Genomic DNA, 20,156 nt, shown 5'->3' on the forward strand with positions numbered 1-20,156 from the left:
ATAGAGTAAATGTTATGTCTTTATTTTGCAATAAAATATTTGTACTAAACACATTCTCCTATTTGAACCATCATGTGAAAATTGTTAACATTTAATCTTTGGTCTGAGCAGGAAAACAACAATTGCTCACCCAAATAACCTCAGTGCACTTCCTGTGGTTTCCAGCATTACAGCCACCCAGTGGGAAGTAGATCAGTTATCAAGAAATGTGAAGAGCGCTCACACAACTTTGGTTAACTTTTGGTTTGTCTTTCTTTTTGAATTCTTGTTATGAACCACATTATGATTTTCATCTTCAAAGGTTTTATATAGATATTTTTTCCTTCTTTGTTTTTTAACTAGACATCCACCCACATACACCCACTCTGTCTCTACCGGGTGGTGCCAGGTGGTTCTGCCCCCCCCCCCGGCCCCAGTTCATGCTGGGGTGGTCAGCCTCTGGTTCTCAGGGGCTCTTGTCCTTTGGCTGTGGGGACACCAGCTGGAGCCTCCCTCTTCCTTTTTCAGGGTTGGGCACATATTCTCATCGGGATGTGTGGTCTCAGGTCTTCAGTGCTCTTGGGGGGGCTGCAGACCACTGGGGTTTCCTGGGTCTTTCTCTGCTCTGGAGATCGTTGTTGCAGCTTCTCACACTCATTATCAAGTACGACGAACACACACAAACGCAACAGAACAAGAGTGTGTTTGGTTTTTGGTTCTTTATTTCAGGTGCTGTTTGTTGGGGGGTTTTTTTTATATGTTTGGTTACAGATGCAGCAGTTGGTGATTCATTACTTGTGCTTGTGGCTTCTCTTCTTTTTTACCATCACCCACTTCTTTCCATTTTGTTTTCTCCCCCCCCCCCCCCCCCCCCCCCCCCCCCCCCCCCCCCCCCCATCTGTTGGTACTGGTGTTGCTGAACCATACTGTTTAAATATGTAAATAAAGAAACCAAAGAAGAACAAAATATAGAGACTAACAAGAAGAGCCTACAACAGAGCTCCTCTTGGCACAGCAGAGCAAGAATTTTGTTTAAGCTCCCGAACAAGACAGGTTTAAAAAATAAAAGCTACTTCCTCATTTTTAATTAACTTTTTAATAGAAAAATTATTTTTTAAGTAAAAGGAACTGCGAGACAACACAAAATAAGGAAACACACAAAGTTACACATATTACATCCATATTCATTTTATTTCACTCATTTTTAAAACTGACAGCATCTGACACTGCTGAAAGTTTGTTATATGCTCACCATTAAATTAAATTTTGTTCATTAAATGGCTCCTTTGCCTAACAAATATAAATTAATTGCCTTTCATTTATAATCCTTTAGAAAAAGAAGGCTTTCTGTTTAAAGTGTAAAGTTTAAAGTGACGCCCATCCGGCCGCGGCAGATGGCTGAGCCTCCCTAAGGCTCGGTCTGATGGAGGTTTCTTCCTGTTAAAAGGGAGCTTTGTTCCCACTGTTGCCAAGTGCTTATTCACAGGCTGTCATCTGATTGTTTTCTGTCTAATGCTGTGGGGTTTTTACCCTACAATATAAAGCATTTTGAGGTGACTGTTGTTGTGAATTGCTGCTATATTAATAAAATTGAATTTCACTATTTGTTGCACACATTAATTTGAAGAATAATTTCATTTTCTTTTATTTACATGCAGTAGCATACAATAACATTTTTTGCAAAGCAGCTGATGGGAAAACTCTTTCTGGAACACAAAACATGAAACCGGATTGTTGCTCTGTGTCATGTGAATTTCTGCTAATGAATGTGTAAGTTTAAAAATTCAACATAATATTAAATTATATGATCATATCAAATATTAAGATGAATTCATAGACTCACCACTGGTCTCCCTTCTTGCTTTTATAAACCTCATGTTAGAGTAAACTACATGTTACTGCCATGTGACCATCAGTGAGACTGAAAGAAGTTTCACAGACATCAAAAACAACTTCCTGTCAAACAGAAGAATGGGCAGGGCTTTAGACCACTGCGCCACAACATCATACTTTTTAAACTCATGGTTACTGAAATAAATGCTCCACTTCTTTTTTTTGTAGATAAAATAAATGATATTTTATTTAAAAAATGCATTTATAAAGGGAAAAAGTTATCCAAACCTATCTGGCCATGTGACAAACAGTAAATGCTCCTAAACTGAATAACTGGTGCGCCCCCTCCTTGGCAGCAAGAACTGCAATCAAGCATTTGTGATAACAGGCAGTGAGTCTTTCACATCGTAGTTTTAATTCAGCCTCATTGGAGGGTTTTCAAGATGAGCAGCTTGTTTTCTCCATTCGTGGATAACGGCTCTCGCCGTGGTTCACTGGAATCCCAGGGAATTGGCTGATGGAGAGCAGGTGAGTAACCCAGCTGGCAGGAACTGGAGTAGGTCCCACCCCTGAAACACAAGGCGTGGTTAACAGGAGCCGTGACAGATAGACGTCACTGACTTTATTTCTCATCTGTTGTTGAGTTTCTTTAGATCGTGGCATGATGTGTTACTATGATCTCTCAGCCTGCTTCACTTTGTCAGACAGGTACTATTTAAGAGAGCTCTTGCTTGTAGTGATGAGAGTGTGAAACTGAAGCTTCGATACGTGCTTCGAACCCTGGGCTTCCAACTCCAGAGAACCACTGCTTCGAAGCTTGTTTCAGGACAAAAAAAAAAATCACATGACATGACATCCGAAGCAGCAAGTGCATCATTCTCAGAATAAATCACCTGACTGGTTCAGGTGATTCGCTGTTTATGAGTGAGGAGCGAGAGTGAGACAGTCAGCCAGTTTAGTTTATTTGGTTAATCACTGCCAGAGTGCACACACATAAAGCTCAGCATAAGAAACCAGGATTACACAATAAAGTGTTAACACTTATCTCCACTGTGGTCCCAGCCAGGTTCATGTTTGCACAGTTTTAGTGTTTTTATGGCCAACAGTTACTGCTGAGTTATGAATTCAGGACAGCCTTTGCTGCCTCGTCCTTTCAATGTGATGACGGACGCTGTCGTATCAAGATTAACGCTAAAGCGGTAGTTACACAAGCACACCCAGTTAATGCCATGTTTTCCCAGCACTCTGCTCAATAACACAACACACACACATTCATCCATCTTTATTTGCGAATAGAACCTGATATCATGATGTTCGGTCATAACATGTGTGCCTCAAACTTGACATTTCTAAAGCTGGAGAAGTTGTCAGCAAAAAAAGAAATCACCTGAGTCCAAAATCAGTGGAAAAACTCTGATTCCTAAATAAAAACCTCTGAATTCCCATCCCCAAATTTCATGACTGTCTGAGTTATACAAGCACAACCCACCTTCCCTGCACCTACTTTGTTTCCTAAAGCACACCCTCTCTATGCAGTACTGAATCAGGACATATACTATTGACAGTGTTTGTTGTCTACCATTTCACCACTAGATGTCACTGAAATGAATCTTTGACTGAATGAACTCATGTTCAATACAATTGGTAAAGTGGTTCAATACTGCTTTATTGCTTCATTTGAGCATTACTACTTGCTTGTCTGGCATTAATAAGGCCTGTGTGTGGCTAGTGAAACTGCACTCAGCACTAATTGTTTGTTAAACAATAACTAACAGTAAATATGTGATTAAAATGTTCACACAGTGCAGCTGAGAACACATAGAAGAACATTTATTTGTTCGTCAGTTTGTTGTAGTTTCTTCTGTAGTTTTATGTTCGATTCGATGGGATCCAAAATGCTTTGTGATTTTTAAAAAATTGCTTAAAGGTTACAAAAAAAGATGATTCATTATTGAAAATAGTTTAATTGTCATGGTTAGGCTGTGTGGCGGGAAGAGTAGGAGCCAAATGCAGGAGGCGTGACACTGGAGCTAAACTCTAACAGCTTTATTTGCTGGAGGCTCACCTGATACGACAAAATCTCAACCAAGGCTGAAAAACAAGCCTGGGAGAACTCGGGAAAAACTAAAGTGGGAAACACACAGCGGGAAAAGAGAAACGACGATGATGATGCAACAATGAACAGAAGAAAACTGAGGGCTTAAATAAACATCAGGTAATTAGGGCAAGTGGAAACAACAGGGATCAGCATGTGAACCAAATGAAACTAATAACACAAAGGAAGTAAAGCTAAACTCAAAGTACAGGGAACACGAGACCATCAAATTAAAACAGGAAGTGACCAACCAAGACACACATGCAGACTTAACCCACAAAAACCTGACAGAGGGAATGAATAACAGACACACAGGCTGACAACACAGGGAAGACAGACACGAGAGACTCCACAACACAGGAGAGGAACACTGAGGGAAATCACAGGAAGTAACTAAACAAGAAACTAATGAACATAATCAGAGATATAACTTATACAGAACAAAGCAAACACAAAACACTGGGCCACCGGCCCAGGACCATGACACTAATTAATTTCACAGGCGCTCCCACATTTGTTTGACATACTAATCAGATCAATGAGGAAAATATATTGGATACAAAAAAGTTACCATATTTTGCGGACCATAAGGCGCACCGCATTATAAGGAGCATGATAAAACATATGTAGAACGAAACAAAAGCATCAGGTAAGTTGGACTTTATTCATCTCATTCACAATAACTCAGAATATTGTTCAGTTGTAACAAATACAGAAAAATACACTCACATTTTAAATCATTCATCTTCCACAACTCCATCAAATTCCTCATCTTCAGTGTCTGAGTTGAACAGTTGGGCGATTTTGGCATCAAGCATGCCGGGTTCCCTCTGTCATTATCCGAGTCAGTCTCGCTGGTACAGTTATGTTTTGGTTGCGGCACACAGCAACCATTTAATTGTTAATAAAAGAGCAGCTTTTGCTGGCAATCTGTCGCCATCTTCATCATGGTCTTAACAGACGCTACAATATATTCTTTATTAATGACGGTACGAACAAGTCATTTCTTCATTTTATATATAAGCCCTTCATAAATCCTGTGCACCTGTATATTTACCAATACAAGCAAAGAAAAATATTTTTTAAAAAAACAAAAAAAAAAAACTGTCACCGTGTTTTGTGTACATACAGCACTCGTACTGCGTCCCTTCATACGCTGTGGCATTGCCCGGACCTCTCTTTGGCACCGAGGGGGACATCACATACAGCCCTGAACCTCGATTTGTCCTTTAGCAACTTCTAGCGATTTTTGAGACAGCCAACAGCGGGTTTTGTTGCGCAAAAGTTGGCAACAGTGCCGGCCGCCGATCGCCAGATTACGCACAATTATCCGAGCCAGCATAGATGAAAATAGGCCGGAACATGTAGAATAAAATCCATTATAGTTTTCTGCGGTTTACCTCCTACGGTTTCTATTTTTGGAACAATGCTTCCACTTCCTTGTTGAATTTCTCTCCGGCGGCTTTGGCTGGTTTCCACACCTGCTGTGCTGCTTGTTCCTGTCTAATATCGTCAGTAGAGTCATTTTGTGAATTAATGATGGACTATTTTAAGAATTCAATGAGGCCGTTGAACTGATCTGCAAGACCGGAGGAAATATCGCTGCAGACCATGCAGTGGTGCAGTGGTGTGGATTCCTCGGCCATCGGCGGTCAGACGGCAGCGCTCAACTATTTGAGAAGCATATGCTGGGTGTTACCCCCCCCCCCCCCCCCTCCCCCGTTGTACCATTACACTCTGGAAAATGTCGATATTTGTGTAGCATCCCTCATCAACGTCGCACTAAAAAACTGTGAGAGATTTTTGAGCGCAATGTACCACATAAAATTGGTTCAAGGTCAGTAAGCACAACAAGGATTCATACATAAGGCGCACCGGATTATAAGGCGCACCGGATTATAAGGTGCACTGCTGATTTTTGAGGAAATTTAAGGACTTTAAGTGCGCCTTATAGTCCGAAAAATCCGGTACATTTATTTTATTGTTCTTTTTTCTGTTTGTGAGAATACTTTAAAAACTGAAGCTCAGTGTTCAACAGGCTCAACTGAATTAAAGAAATATTTAAGGTGTACACGTACTTCTGCTTTCTCACAGATACTTCTGTGAGCCTTTGAGCAGACTGCATCAAACCAGCACTTAATTTCTTCAGCTCCACCTCTTTCTCCCATCCTCGCACAGTCCTCTCCATCAGCATGTTCCCCTCTTTTCCCTCTCCAGTTATTTGGCTCTTTGCCGCTCCAAAACTTCAAACTAAGAGATGAAGCACAGAAAGAACTGGCTCAGTAAAAACTGGAAACTTTGTTGTAAAATATATTTTTTAATTTCCAGACTCAATCAAACCTTTCAGTCAGTGGTGTGTTGTCCACCCACATCCATCTGCCCTCTGCTGCTGAGTCTGTCAGTCCGATCCAGAACTTGTCCTCATCTTCATTCATTAAGTCTCTGACTCTTCCATCCAGGAACCTCTGAACAGAAACAGATGATGAAAATGACCTTGTTAGACTTTTCTGTGCTGAGATGATGAAACATAAAGATGTGATCAAACATGTGAGAACATGAAGCTGCAGCAGTGTTTCATACCTGCTCCCACCTGCTGTCTATCTTAACCAGGTCTCCTCCTTCAGCTCTACATTCAGCTCTGCTCTGGTTCCAGGAGGATTTACTGATGGAGAAATGATAGCACTTTCCTCCATGATGCTCCCAGCCTGCTTCACATCTATCACAGGGTTCATCTTTGAAGAGATTACAGCAAAGACTTCAGTCAGATGGAAGAAATCACTCTTCACGTTTGTGTGAACTCAGTTTTTCTGTCAGTCCATCAATGTTTCTTTAATCAGAGGATACAGATGTGTCAAACACTAAATCCATAACTTACGTTTCTGAAAGGTGGACAGCAAAGTGCTGCATGCTTTTACTTTAGAGAGCGTCTCTGTTAGAATAAAGGATAAAAACAACTTTAATCAGTCATTGATCAGGACTGTGGTTTATTTTCTTTGGTCCTTTAGTTTCTAAAGCTTGAATTAAAAATGCTTCACTTTGGATCAAAATGTTCTAAATGAAGAAGCAGGACTGGATCATACTCAGCTGTGTCAGCAGTTTGAGTCAGACTGAAGGTTTGGAACAAGTGTGACCAAATATCACAGTATTTGTTTACCTGTCAGATTATTTTCACACTTCATTCTGTGATCTTCCAGGTTTTTGAGGTTCTCCTTTGTTCTCACGATTTCAAACACTGATTCAAAAATAAGAGAAACAAAGATCATCTTTAATTTGCTGCAGACCATTAAAACACTGAAGTCATCTGATGGCTGAGCCAATCTGCACATTCTGCAGGATTTGACACTTTGACTCTAAATGTTTTTATCCTCATTTGATTTACAGGAAATCACATCATTGATTTTGTTAAGTTCAAAAATGAAGGCAAACACAAACTCACAGAGACGGTAAATAACAATGAGAGCAGCAGCCAGGAGAACACCAGAAACCAGCAGTGCCGCTCTCTCTTTAGTCACCTTTGACCCTCTGTTTGATTTTGCATGCTGAGAGTCAGGAGCTTCACCTGATCAACATTTAGAGGAGACAGATGCTGGAGGTCAGAGGGCTGACACACAAGTACACAGGCATGTTATAAATATTATGAAGTAGTATTATAGAACACTCTGTTGGAGTTGAGCACCGATGAAGGAACATGTTCATTAAGATGCTGCAAACAACAGGAAACATCACACACTGAGTATCAGCCTTCTTAAAACATGTTAACATGTGACACGTCCTCACGCTCAGTTTTTTTTTTTTTTTAACTTGATGTCTTCATTTGCATCAATTTAAAACATTAAAAAGTGATTTATTTTTTTTAAATAAATTGATATTATTTAACAATGAATATTTTTAAGTCCTGTGTAGATAATGTTTCCAGTAGTGGTGGGCAGATCAACCGAAACTATTGATAGTATTGATACATCGCTGTTATTGGTATCCGAACGATACTAGTGTGATAGGATCGATACAGGAGACAAAAGAACTAAAGTAAGTTCAGTGCGTTGCTGCTGTTCATCAGAAAGCAGACATGTGTGCAAACACCTCTGCTCTCATGCAGGCACTCTTTGCTCCGCCCCCTCCTCTCTGCACTGCTGTGATTAGTTGCGATTGAGCAGAGTCATGTCGGCTGTGAGTGAGAAAGCAGATCGCCGTGCAGATGTACTTTACAGCTGGAAATGAAAACACTGTAAAAAGTGATGTGTGTTGGGAGGAAGTTCTCTAATGTGGGAACTCATTTAAAGACATCAAGGAGCACGAAAAAGAAAACGCTTTGTTCCCTCGGAGCAGGAGGAAGGAAATCCCTCAGGCAGACCCAGACCCCGACATGGAGACAGAGCCTGCTGTCACAGTCCTTTCAGGGAGGCGAAGAATAACCGGTTAGCGCATATACAGGTGCTGATCATTAAATTATAATATCATGAAATGGTTTATTTATTTCAGTAATTCCATTCAAAAAGTGAAACTTGTATATTATATTCATTCATTACACACAGACTGATATATTTCAAATGTTTATTTCTTTTAATTTTGATGATTATAACTGACAACTAATGAAAACCCCAAATTCAGTATCTCAAGTCTAGTTCTGTAGGCTGCACAATCATGGGGAAGACTGCTGACTTGACAGTTGTCCAAAAGATGACCTTTGATACCTCACACAAGGAGGTCGAGACACCAAAGGTCATTGCTAAAGAGGCTGGCTGTTCACAGAGCTCTGTGTCCAAGCACATTAATAGAGAGGCGAAGGGAAGGAAAAGATATGGTAGAAAAAAGTGTCCAACAATAGGGATAACTGCACCCTGGAGAGGATTGTGGAACAAAGTGGACTGCAGCTGGAGTCAGTGCTTCAAGAACCACCACGCACAGACGTATGCAGACATGGTTTCAGCTGTCGCAGTCCTCGTGTCGAGCCGCTCTTGAACAGAGACGGCATCAGAAGCGTCTCGCCTGGACTAAAGACAAAAAGGACTGGACTGCTGCTGAGTGCTCCAAAGTTATGATCTCTGATCAAAGTCAATGTTGCATTTCCTTTAGAAATCAAGGTCCCAGAGTCTGGAGGAAGAGAGGAGAGGCACAGAATCCACGCTGGCTGAGGTCCAGTGTAAAGTTTCCACAGTCAGTGATGGTTTGGGGTGCCATGTCATCTACTGCTGTTGGTCCACTGTGTTTTCTGAGGTCCAAGGTCAACGCGGCCGTCTACCAGGAAGTTTTAGAGCACTTCGTGCTTCCTGCTGCTGACCAACTTTATGGAGATGCAGATTTCATTTTCCAACAGGACTTGGCACCTGCACACAGTGCCAAAGCTACCAGTACCTGCTTTAAGGACCATGGTATCCCTGTTCTTAATTGGCCAGCAAGCTCGCCTGACCTTTAACCCCATAGAAAATCTATGGACTATTGTGAAGAGGAAGATGAGATACGCCAGACCCAACAACTCAGAAGAGCTGAAGGTCACTATCAGAGCAACCTGGGCTCTCATAACACCTGAGCAGTGCTACAGACTGATGGACTCCATGCCACGCCGCACTGCTGCAGTAATCCAGGCAAAAGGATCCCCAACTAAGTACTGAGTGCTGTACATGCTCATACTTTTCATGCTCATACTTTTCATGCTCATACTTTTCATGCTCATACTTTTCATGTTCATACTTTTCATGCTCATACTTTTCATGCTCATACTTTTCATGTTCATACTTTTCAGTTGGCCAACATTTCTGAAAATCCTTTTTTTGTATTGGTCTTAAGTAATATTCTAATTTTCTGAGATACTGAATTTGGGGTTTTCATTAGTTGTCAGTTATAATCATCAAAATTAAAAGAAACAAACATTTGAAAGATATCAGTCTGTGTGTAATGAATGAATATAATATACAAGTTTCACTTTTTGAAAGGAATTACTGAAATAAATCAGCTTTTTCATCATATTCTAATTTTATGATCAGCACCTGTAGCGGTGAAAGTGATGTTTCAGTCATCACTCATGTCAGTTCATCAGGTTAGTTCATGTTAAAGTGTAACTGGTCATCTTAGCTGTTACTTAAGCAGAATGATTTTCTATAGACAATATTCAGGCAGTCAAATATATATTATAATATATTCAGCCCATTAAACTGTGTTAAATTATTATATTTTAACTAACCCTTTGTGTGGACTCATCAAATCTGTAGAAGACTAAGTCTATGATTTAATTGTTTTTATTTTTAATCTTTACTCTCGATCGAGTCTGCAGTGAGAGAATAAAATCTCAAACTGTCAGGAGCAGGTTATGTTCAGAGTTTCACTTTCTGATCGGCTGGAAGCTCCATGATTTCAGTTCTTTGAATGTATTTTTTTAAAGCATGTCTAAAGCGCAGCATAGATTCTCTGCTGTTGAACACGTTTATATGTGCAGCTTGTTAATGTGTACCTACTAAAACCCTGAATGAAGCACAAACTGTGTGTTGCCTTGTGTGTATTAATTTAGTGATCCTCGATTCTGATCTGCTGCTGAGCCTGTTTGACACTGATGGAAACACAAACACACACCAAGAACAGCTGTTAATCACATTAATGTCACTTTGATGTCCCAAGAAACTGAACTGATTACTGTGTCTCCTTTATCAGGCTGTGGGACAGTAACCTTAAATGTTTAACTGGATGCAGTTTAAAGTTTCAGAGCTCTAATATTTGGCAGCACTGAGAGTGCACTGAGCAATAAATTTATTTAGTGGAATAAAAATGTTTATTTTACTGCTCTGTGCACTAAATCACCAGATTAGCGATTTGCTCTGGCATTAATCATGTGCCCCTTTTTACAGCAGTGTTACCTTTTACTGGTAAATTGTTTTAAATGTTTTTTATGTGATAATGTATCAGGAGTAGATGGCACCTATAGGGATCATTTTCTGTGGAAGAGTCACATGACCCATGAAATGTCCCTATTGGATTGGTTAGATGCTGCCAACACCATCCTTTCAAGTTAAACTACAGGACAAAGCCACAATTAACCAACTTAACTTAACCGGTTAACTTAAGTTGATAACCATTGTTTATCCTGATCACCAGTGTTAGGGTAAGTGAATCCAGATAACCAAAAGATACCCTGGGTTTGCTGAACTTGCTTCATAGTGCAGGTCCCTGGTTTCCAAAGAAAATCTAGTTTCAAAATACATGAAAAGCTGAAAGGTGTGTTTTATTATGTTAACTAATTATTGTGGAAAGTAAAAATCAGAGTGATTTAGTAGTCATTAAAATGTGTTGAGATTTGACAAAGTGATGATTCATCTCATAAATCATGACAGACAGCACTTCCCTACATAAGCAGCCTTTGTAAGTTAAAAGTATCGGTATTTGTGTTGGTATTGGCAATATTGGCCCTGTATTTATTTGGTATCAGATCAATACCAAAGTTTCCAGTATTCATGTCTCCACTTTAATGAAACCCAGTTTTGGTCAGACTGATGGTCGTTTGTCTGATGATCACTCAGATCTGACTGAAGCTCTCTCTTCTTCACCTTCCTGTTGTTTTACCTCCACATTCATGTTCTTACCTTCGATGCAGCTCTGTGGACGGCTCATCGTGCTGAGGCTTCAAGATCCTGATTTCAGAGTCGGTCCAACTGTCTCTGAATCACAAAAACACAACAACATGTTACATTATTTGTTCTTTTTGTCATTTTTTCTAGATTCAGTTCCTTTTGCATTTCATAGAAAATAGATGGAGACAAACACTCACTCTGATGGTTTCCTTACGACTTGCTTTCACCTCTGAAGGAAGACTAAATGACAAATTTGTGTTTCACAGCCACTAAAAAACTTCCTGTTGAGTAAAGAGGAGGGAGGAGGCTTCATCTACAGTCTGGTTCCTCCAGAACTGAACCAGAGTTCAGACACATGCAGATGCAGCAACACGTTTTCAATTCCATCAGATCGTTAGCAAGAAAGAAAGAAAGAAAGAAAGAAGACAGCTGGAGGCCACGTTCAGTGTTTCAACATGAGAAGATTTAACAAGAAAGAGATGCAGGAAAGAAAGAATTGTTTCAAATGAGAAGAAAACGTGTGAAGGCAGAACAAAATGAGGAACTGCTGAGATGATTGACAAAATGCAAAAATAAACATCAGTCTTTCCTGTTTGGTTTAAACGTGAGAAAAATATAACCTCAGCTGTGAGAACATGTTTCACAAAGAGGATCCTGTGGTGGCAGAATAGCAGTCACACACTGAAAAATGTGTGTGTGAGTGAGTGAGTGAGTGTGTACAGTAAAAGTTTTATTGTTCTGATGTCCATGTAAGGTAGAGCATGATGATAGAAACTGTAGATGGAACAATTTACTGATTTTCTAAATGCCTCACAGGAAATACACACTACACTTCCTTGTTACGGCCCTAGCCGGGCCTGCTGTGGCTTCCTGGCCCACTGGATGTGGCTTGTGCTCTCCAGCTTTGGGGGCCACCCCTTTTGGAACAGCTGACCCAACTCAGCAATCAAGCTGGGGTACTTAAAGCTAGAGAGAGGAGAGATCCAGGCCAGTGATTGCCAGAGACTGCCTTTGTGTCACAAGTTGTGAACTGTGTGTTACTGCAGCTGCTTCCTCCTGCTCAGTGGAGAGGAGGGTGGTGTTTTGTTTTTGTACGTGAGGCCTCTTACCCTCAGTTGTTGTTTACGTTTGTTGAATAACTCCTGTGTTTTGTTTTTCTTTATTTGAAGATGATAGCGGCGTGTCCGTCTCTTTATGTTATAATCTTAATAAAAATCTTTTATTTTTACTAATTTTGCTCATTTCTCCTTTTGTCAACCCGGTCACTTTTTGTTACTTCCCCCGAACCCCCTAGACTTTTTAGAGGGAACGTAACAGTCCTCCTCAGCAATAAACCGGCCACATGTGTGAGGTAGAGTTCAGAGCGCTACTGAGCTGTTGTAACCACAGAATTGTGGTTATAAGCAGTATTTTGCAAACTGTTTACTTCATACATGTTTTCTTCTGTAAATTTTGTTTGAATTAATAACAAGTAAAAGATCAACAGTTTTTGTGTTGTTTTCAGTTTTTGTTTCATGTGTTGATTCAGATGTCAGATAAAACACAATTTTCCAAAGCAACAAATAAAACAACAATAAATTAATAAAATAATAGTAAACATGATGGCAGAATTTTAGACCTTCACAGTAAATGTTCTGCTCCTCTTTGAGTTTAAATCAGACACAGATTTGTAGAAAAGCACAAACTCACAGCTGCAGTCAGTGACACATGAGAGCAGCCGACAGGAGAACACACAGACCCAGCAGAGTCGTTCTGTCTGAGCTGACCTTTGACCCTCTGTTTGATTTTACATGCTGAGAGTCAGAAGCTGTTAAAAGTACACACGTCAGAACATGTTGTTATGTACCAGTCCAGTACAACTGAGCACTGAACAAGATAGTTTATGTGATTATTCATGTTTATTTATGAGTTATAACAGTTCTGCCAACCATCAGGCCAATCAGATGAATCCAGTTATCAAATACTGTAATGGTCACTTCCTCTTTTTATTCACACTGACATCTGTCACTGAACTTTTCTCCCTTCCAAAGGAAAAAAAAATGTCTTTAACACATGAAAGTGCCTATAAAACTACACTTGTCCTCTGGTGCATCGTCAAGTTATGTTTATTTCTAAAGCACATTTAAAAACAACAGCAGCTGACCAAAGTGCTGTACATTTAAAATAAATAAAATAACTTAAACACGAGATACAGGAGACCGTTAAAACAGGAAACATAAAATAATAAAACATAAGTAAAAGAAAACAACATCACTAATGTATCCAGGACTCATTTTGATTTAAAAGCCAAAGAATAAATGTGGGTTTTCAAACGGGTTTTAAAGATGTGAACTGTAGGAGAGGTCCTGATATGAAGGGGCAGCTTGTTCCACAATTTCGGAGCAACGACTGCAAAGGCCCGATCACCTCCATGTTGTAATCTTGACCTCGGTGCAGTTAAGAGCATTTGCTCAGCAGACCTCAGTGATCTAGCGAGAGTATGCAGGGTTATAAGATCAGAGAGGTAGAAAGGTGCTAACCCATGCAACGCCTTAAAAACAAATAGTAAAACCTTAAAATCAATTCTAAAACTGACTGGCAACCAGTGTAGGGATGCTAGTATGGGGGATATATGGTCTCGTTTACGAGTGCCGGTCAGTAACCGTGCTGCTGCGTTTTGGATCAGTTGTAGTCGATGAAGTAGCATCAGACTGACACCTGAATAGAGAGCATTACAGTAGTCAAGTCGGGATGAAATAAAAGCATGGATAGCTCTCTCAAAGTCTGTGAAACAGAGAAATGGCTTCACCTTTGCAAGTAGACGAAGGTGAAAGAAGCTAGATTTGATGACAGTATTAATGTGTTTGTCAAAACTAAGACTTGTGTCAAGGATCACCCCCAAGTTCCTTGCAAAGGGTTTATTATATATCTTTAAGGGGCCAAGGTCATAGAGGTCAGGGGTACCAAACACAATGACCTCAGTAAGCTCAATAAGTCTGGTAACAGGTTTTAGCATCCTCCCTGCTCTAGATCTGGTCTGATTCCCGACCTCCTTACTTACTCCTCAATCCCAGCAGCCGTACCAATGCTGCGCTGAACAGGTTCTCGCAGTTCTTGACTTCCTGCACCAGAAGTAGGGCTGGGAGACAGCCAAACTGCTGGTAGAATCAACACAAATGTTTTCTCTCATTAACTGGTCTTCCATGAAAGAATCAGGGTGTGATGAACTGGGAGACGACCAACCAGCAAATGTCTCAGGCAGCACAATACCCACGAGTGGAACAGCAGCGGCGTCAGTGTCCCCTGACTGTCCAGCACTGTCCACATCCACCTGGCTGGAAATTGTGGATGGCAGAGCTGACACCCGCACTCTGGTCCGATTCTCCACAGAGCCATCAGGAACATCAGAAACAACGAGGATGTACTGACCTCCTCTTGGGAGGAAGTATCAAGCAAGGGGAGAAAGTTCACTGGCATGATCAGATTTCGATGCACCACTTTCTCCTGACCAGTAGAGAAATGTTGGATTTTGAAGGTGTGTGTCAGGGTCCTGGGCCGGTGGCCCAGTGTTTTTTGTTTCTTTTGTTTAGCTCTGTTTTGTTTAGTGTTTCTTTTAGATAGTTTCAGTTTGTTTGAGTGTTCTGTTTAGATTCCCTTGTCAAGTTTCCTGTGTTAGGTCTGTGTGCGTTTTGCTCATTTCCTGTTCTTATTTTGGTAGTCTTGTGCTCCTTCTGTTTTGTGTTGTGTTTTACTTCCTGTTATTAGTCTCATTCATTTCACCTGTTCCCAGTTGTTTCCCCTCACCCCTCGTTTCCTCTGTGTATTTAAGTCTCAGTGTTGTCTAGTTCTGTGTTCAAGTCCTCGTCATTTTTATGTCTATGTTGACATTCCTGCTGTGTCCTTAGTGTTTTCGGGTTTTCTAGTTCTCTAGTTTTGGATTTCAAGTTTCTGGTTTTTTTCATTGTGTAGCTGCCTTCTGTTCAACCTATTTCAGTTAAAACGTTGTTAATAAAATCTCCAGTATCTATCCTGCTCTCGCCTGTGTCCTGCTCTAAGGTCCTCCCAGCCTAGTTAGCCGCAGCAGCCGTGACAGTGTGGCTCTCTTTGTTGTCAAAGTTGATGACGTTTTGGTCGTCTATTCAATTCATATATAGCCCCAAATCATAACAAACAGTCACCTCAAGGTGCTTTGTCTTGTGGGTAAAGACCCTACAATAATACAGAGAAAACCCAACAGTCAAAATGACCCCCTATGAGCAGCACTTGGTGACAGTGGGAAAGAAAAACTCCCTTTTAACAGGAAGAAACCTCCAGCAGAACCAGGCTCAGGGAGGGGGGGGTCATCTGCTGTGAGGGGAGAGAAAGCCACACTGTGGAAGAGAGCCAGAGATTTATAATAACTAATGATTAAATGCAGAGTGGAGTATAAACAAAGTAAATAAGGTGAATGAAAAGAAACAGTGCATTATGGGAACCCCCCAGCAGCCTAGGCCTATAGCAGCATAACTAAGGGAGGGTTCAGGGTCACCTGATCCAGCCCTAACTATAAGCTTTATCATAAAGGAAAGTTTTAAGCCTAATCTTAAAAATAGAGAGGGTGTCTGTCTCCTGAATCCAAGCTGGGAGCTGGTTCCACAGAAGAGGGGCCTGAAAGCTGAAGGCTCTGCCTCCCATTCTACTCTTAAGTATCCTAGGAACCACAAGTAAGCCAGCAGTCTGAGAGCGAAGTGCTCTGTTGGGGTGATATGGTACTATGAGGTCTTTGAGATAAGATGGGGCCTGATTATTCAAGACCTTGTAGGTGAGGAGAAGAATTTTAAATTCTATTCTAGATTTAACAGGGAGCCAATGAAGAGAAGCCAATATGGGAGAAATCTGCTCTCTCTTTCTAGTCCCTGTCAGCACTCTAGCTGCAGCATTTTGGATCAGCTGAAGGCTTTTCAGGGAGCTTTTAGGACAGCCTGATAATAATGAATTACAATAATCCAGCCTAGAAGTAATAAATGCATCAATTAGCTTTTCAACATCACTCTGAGAAAGGATGTTTTTAATTTTAGAAATATTGCACAAATGCAAAAAAGCAGTCCTACATACTTGTTTAATATGTGCATTGAAGGACATATCCTGGTCAAAAATGACTCCAAGATTTCTCACAGTGTTACTGGAGGCCAAAGTAATGCCATCCAGAGTAAGTATCTGGTTAGACACCATGTTTCTAAGATTTGTGGGGCCGAGTACAAGAATTTCAGTTTGATATGAATTTAGAAGCAGGAAATTAGAGGTCATCCAGGCCTTAATATCTTTAAGACATTCCTGCGCGTCATCTGGCTTCATTGATAGGTAAAGCTGAGTATCACCTGCATAACAATGAAAATTGATGCAATGCTTTCTAATAATACTGCCTAAGGGAAGCATGTATAATGTAAATAGAATTGGTCCTAGCACAGAACCCTGTGGAACTCCATAATTGACCTTAGTGTGTGAAGAAGACTCCCCATTTACATGAACAAATTGGAGTCTATTAGATAAATATGATTCAAACCACCGCAGTGCAGTACCTTTAATACCTATAGCAAGCTCTAATCTCTGTAATAAAATGTTATGGTCAACAGGATCAAAAGCTGCACTGAGGTCCAACAGGACAAGCACAGATGTAGTGGAGGATGTCACTTGAGTACAAGCCGATTTGACCTCTGTGACAATGAACAGTGAGAATAACGGGCTGACTCGTCTGTCTACAATCTCAACAGGCTGGTCCGGTCAGAACCGATGGCTCTGTCTTAAATGAATCTGCTGTCCACTCCGTAGTTGTCATCCACTTGTTTATTTTACAGCAGTCTTAATCCACGAGTATACATCCATATAATGATTGTGGAGAGTGAGGAATAAGATGGAGTGAGATAAGTGAGATGCCATTAGATGGTGTGCTTTAGTCTCATGGACGCACACCACTAAGCCAGCATGAAAAGGGAAGAAAGAAAATCCACCCAGGGAATAAACGTCTGCTGATCATCCCTGCGAACAGCTCCAACTGACTTCCACTCCTCGCACATCCGCCTGATGAGGAAGCGGATTCGGAGTCTTCTGATTGGTGCAGGGGCATAGGCCGATTTGATGCTGCTTGGGGGTAGTACCGACGCTCTCTAGTCCGGAACGTGAGGTAATGGCTGACTGGATGGCCTTTTGTACAACAGAGATGAGTCCACTGTCAGAGGCTGTAAGAATACCTGACTGAAACTCTTCAAATAAACCGTTCCTCTGCAGATGATCAGTTAGCTGTTTTACAACTACTCTTTCAAGAATCTTTGAGAGAAAAGGAAGGTTGGAGATTGGCCTATAATTAGCTAAGACAGCTGGGTCAGTGATGGCTTTTTAAGTAGAGGTTTAATTACAGCCACCTTGAAGGTCTGTGGTACATAGCCAACTAATAAAGTCAGATTGATCATTTTTAAGATTGAAGCATCAATAATTGGAAAGACTTCTTTGAACAGTCTAGTAGGAATGGGATCTAATAAACATGTTGCTGGTTTGGAGGAAGCAACTATTGAAGTTAACGCTGAAAGATCAACTGGAGCAAAAGAGTCTAAACAAATACCAGCAGTGCTGAAAGCAGCCGAACATGAAGAATAATCTTTGAGATAGTTACCAATAATTTTTTCTCTAATGTCTAAAATTTTATTTATAAAGAAATCCATGAAGTCACTACTAGTTAAAGTTTCAGGAATACTCGGCTCTACAGAGCTCTGACTCTTTGTCAGCCTGGCTACAGTGCTGAAAACAAACCTGGGGTTGTTCTTATTTTCTTCAATTAATGATGAATAGTAAGATGTCCTAGCTTTACGGTAGACTTTTTTATAGAGCAACAAACTCTTTTTCCAGGCTAAATGAGCATCTTCTAATAGTAAGACGCCATTCCCTCTACAGCTTACGGGTTATCTGCTTTAAGCTGTGCGTTTGTGAATTATACCACGGAGTCAGGCACTTCTGATTTGAAGCTTTCCTTTTCAGAGGAGCCACAGTATCCAAAGTCGCACACAGTGAGGATGTAAAACTATTGATGAGATAATCGACCTCACTGGGAGCAGAGTTTAGGTAGCTGCTCTGTACTGTGTTGGCACTGTATGTATGTATATATATATATATATACACACATCTATCCATCCCTCCCTCCCTTCGCTTCCGCTTATCCTCTTAAGGGTCGCAGGGGGGCTGGAGCCTATCCCAGCTGTCATAGGGTGAGAGGCAGGGTACACCCTGAACAGGTCGCCAGCCTGTCACAGGGCTAACACAGTGAGACAAACAACCTTTCACACTCACATTCACGCTCTCATTCACACCTATGGGCAATTCAGAGTAGCCAATTAACCTAACCCCAGTAAGTGCATGCCTTTGGAATGTGGGAGGAAACCAGAGTACCCAGAGAAAACCCACGCAAGCACGGGGAGAACATGCAGACTCCACACAGAGAGAGGGAGAGGCCTGGGTCAAGGTGGAATGTTGTTGAAAATAAATAAGTATATATATATTTTATCAAACCTTTTGTTCAGCAGTGATCCATCCATCTAAATCCATCTGTCTTCTTCTGCAGAGTATTTCAGTCCAATCCAGAACTTCTCCTCAGTTTTGTTCATTTCTCTCATTCTTTTCTCAGCAGGGGAAAATGTGTTGAAAATTATTCTGAGATGTTTCCGTTATAAGATGGTGAAACATAAAGGAGAGATAAAATTGGGAGAACATGACTATTTCGTACCTGCTCCTCCCTGCTGTCTATCTTAACCAGGTCTCCTCCTTCAGCTCCACATTCAGCTCTGCTCTTGTTCCAGGTGTTTTTACTGATGGAGAAATGATAGCACTTTCCCCCATGATGCTCCTAGCCTGCTTCACATCTATCACAGGGTCCATCTTCCTGCATTTAATCATTAATTGATATTAATCTCTGGCTCTCTTCCACAGCATGTCTTTTCTCTCCCCTCAGCCCAACCGGTCGCGGCAGATGACTGCCCCTCCCTGAGCCTGGTTCTGCTGGAGGTTTCTTCCTGTTAAAAGGGAGTTTTTCCTTTCCACTGTCGCCAAGTGCTTGCTCATAGGGGGTCGTTTTGACTGTTGGGTTTTCTCTGTATTATTGTAGGGTCTTTACCCACAATACAAAGCGCCTTGAGGCGACAGTTTGTTGTGATTTGGCGCTATATAAATAAAATTGAATTGAATTGAATTGAATTGAATTGAATCTTTGAAGAGATTACAGCAAAGACTTCAGTCAGATGGAAGAAATCAGTGTTCATGTTTGTGTGAAAATGAAAATTGCGCAGCTTACTGGTAACACATAGAGCAATGACAGCAGCAGCCAGAGCACTGAGAACCAGCAGGGCGAATCTCTCCGAGGTGACCTTTGACCTTCTGCTCGACGCTGCTTGTTGAGAACCCTCTAAACAGTTAGCAGAGACAGAGATATAAATGTGTGCAGACTGTGGTCACAGATTTTGGTTTAGTTTGATTACACACACACATTAACATTATTTATTTTATGGAGTAAGAACAGGATGTCCCAAAATAATTGACATAATTTGAGGCGTGACTGTCTGATTAGCCACATGTCCTTGGCTAACAAAATAAAACAAGCTTCATGTTGAACAATACAAGATTTATTTATCAAAATCTGAACAAATAATTCAGAGCGATGTAGATATTATGACTGATTTCACAAAGCTTCACAA

The 20,156-nt window shown here is 40.9% G+C and overlaps 1 protein-coding gene and 1 long non-coding RNA gene across 2 annotated transcripts; both read right to left on the minus strand.

Moving 5' to 3' along the window:
* Window positions 1-2,303: 2,303 nt before the first annotated feature.
* Window positions 2,304-11,503, minus strand: LOC115788210 (hepatic lectin-like). Its single transcript, XM_030741157.1, has 7 exons — window positions 11,476-11,503; window positions 7,344-7,466; window positions 7,062-7,139; window positions 6,488-6,639; window positions 6,248-6,372; window positions 5,986-6,157; window positions 2,304-2,381 (listed from the first exon to the last, which is right to left on the minus strand). Exons 1-7 carry the CDS (start codon window positions 11,501-11,503, stop codon window positions 2,304-2,306), a joined length of 756 nt encoding a protein of 251 aa, XP_030597017.1.
* A 5,937-nt stretch (window positions 11,504-17,440) lies between these two features.
* On the minus strand, window positions 17,441-19,860 carry LOC115788672 (uncharacterized). The gene is made up of 4 exons (XR_004020611.1): window positions 19,757-19,860; window positions 19,193-19,344; window positions 18,979-19,083; window positions 17,441-17,622 (listed from the first exon to the last, which is right to left on the minus strand). It is a non-coding gene; the product is annotated as an uncharacterized LOC115788672 (long non-coding RNA).
* Window positions 19,861-20,156: the final 296 nt, after the last annotated feature.

This window comes from Archocentrus centrarchus, chromosome 11 (assembly GCF_007364275.1).
Source record: "Archocentrus centrarchus isolate MPI-CPG fArcCen1 chromosome 11, fArcCen1, whole genome shotgun sequence".
Classification (NCBI taxonomy): Eukaryota; Metazoa; Chordata; class Actinopteri; order Cichliformes; family Cichlidae; genus Archocentrus; species Archocentrus centrarchus.

Coding starts and splice junctions, on each gene's coding strand:
- LOC115788210 (XM_030741157.1), bottom strand. CDS start 11,503: ATGAGCCGTCCACAGAGCTGCATCGAAG. Junction 6,373..6,487: donor TAGACAGCAGGTGGGAGCAG/GTATGAAACACT, acceptor GTTTCTGTTCAG/AGGTTCCTGGATGGAAGAGT. Junction 6,158..6,247: donor AACACACCACTGACTGAAAG/GTTTGATTGAGT, acceptor TTCATCTCTTAG/TTTGAAGTTTTGGAGCGGCA.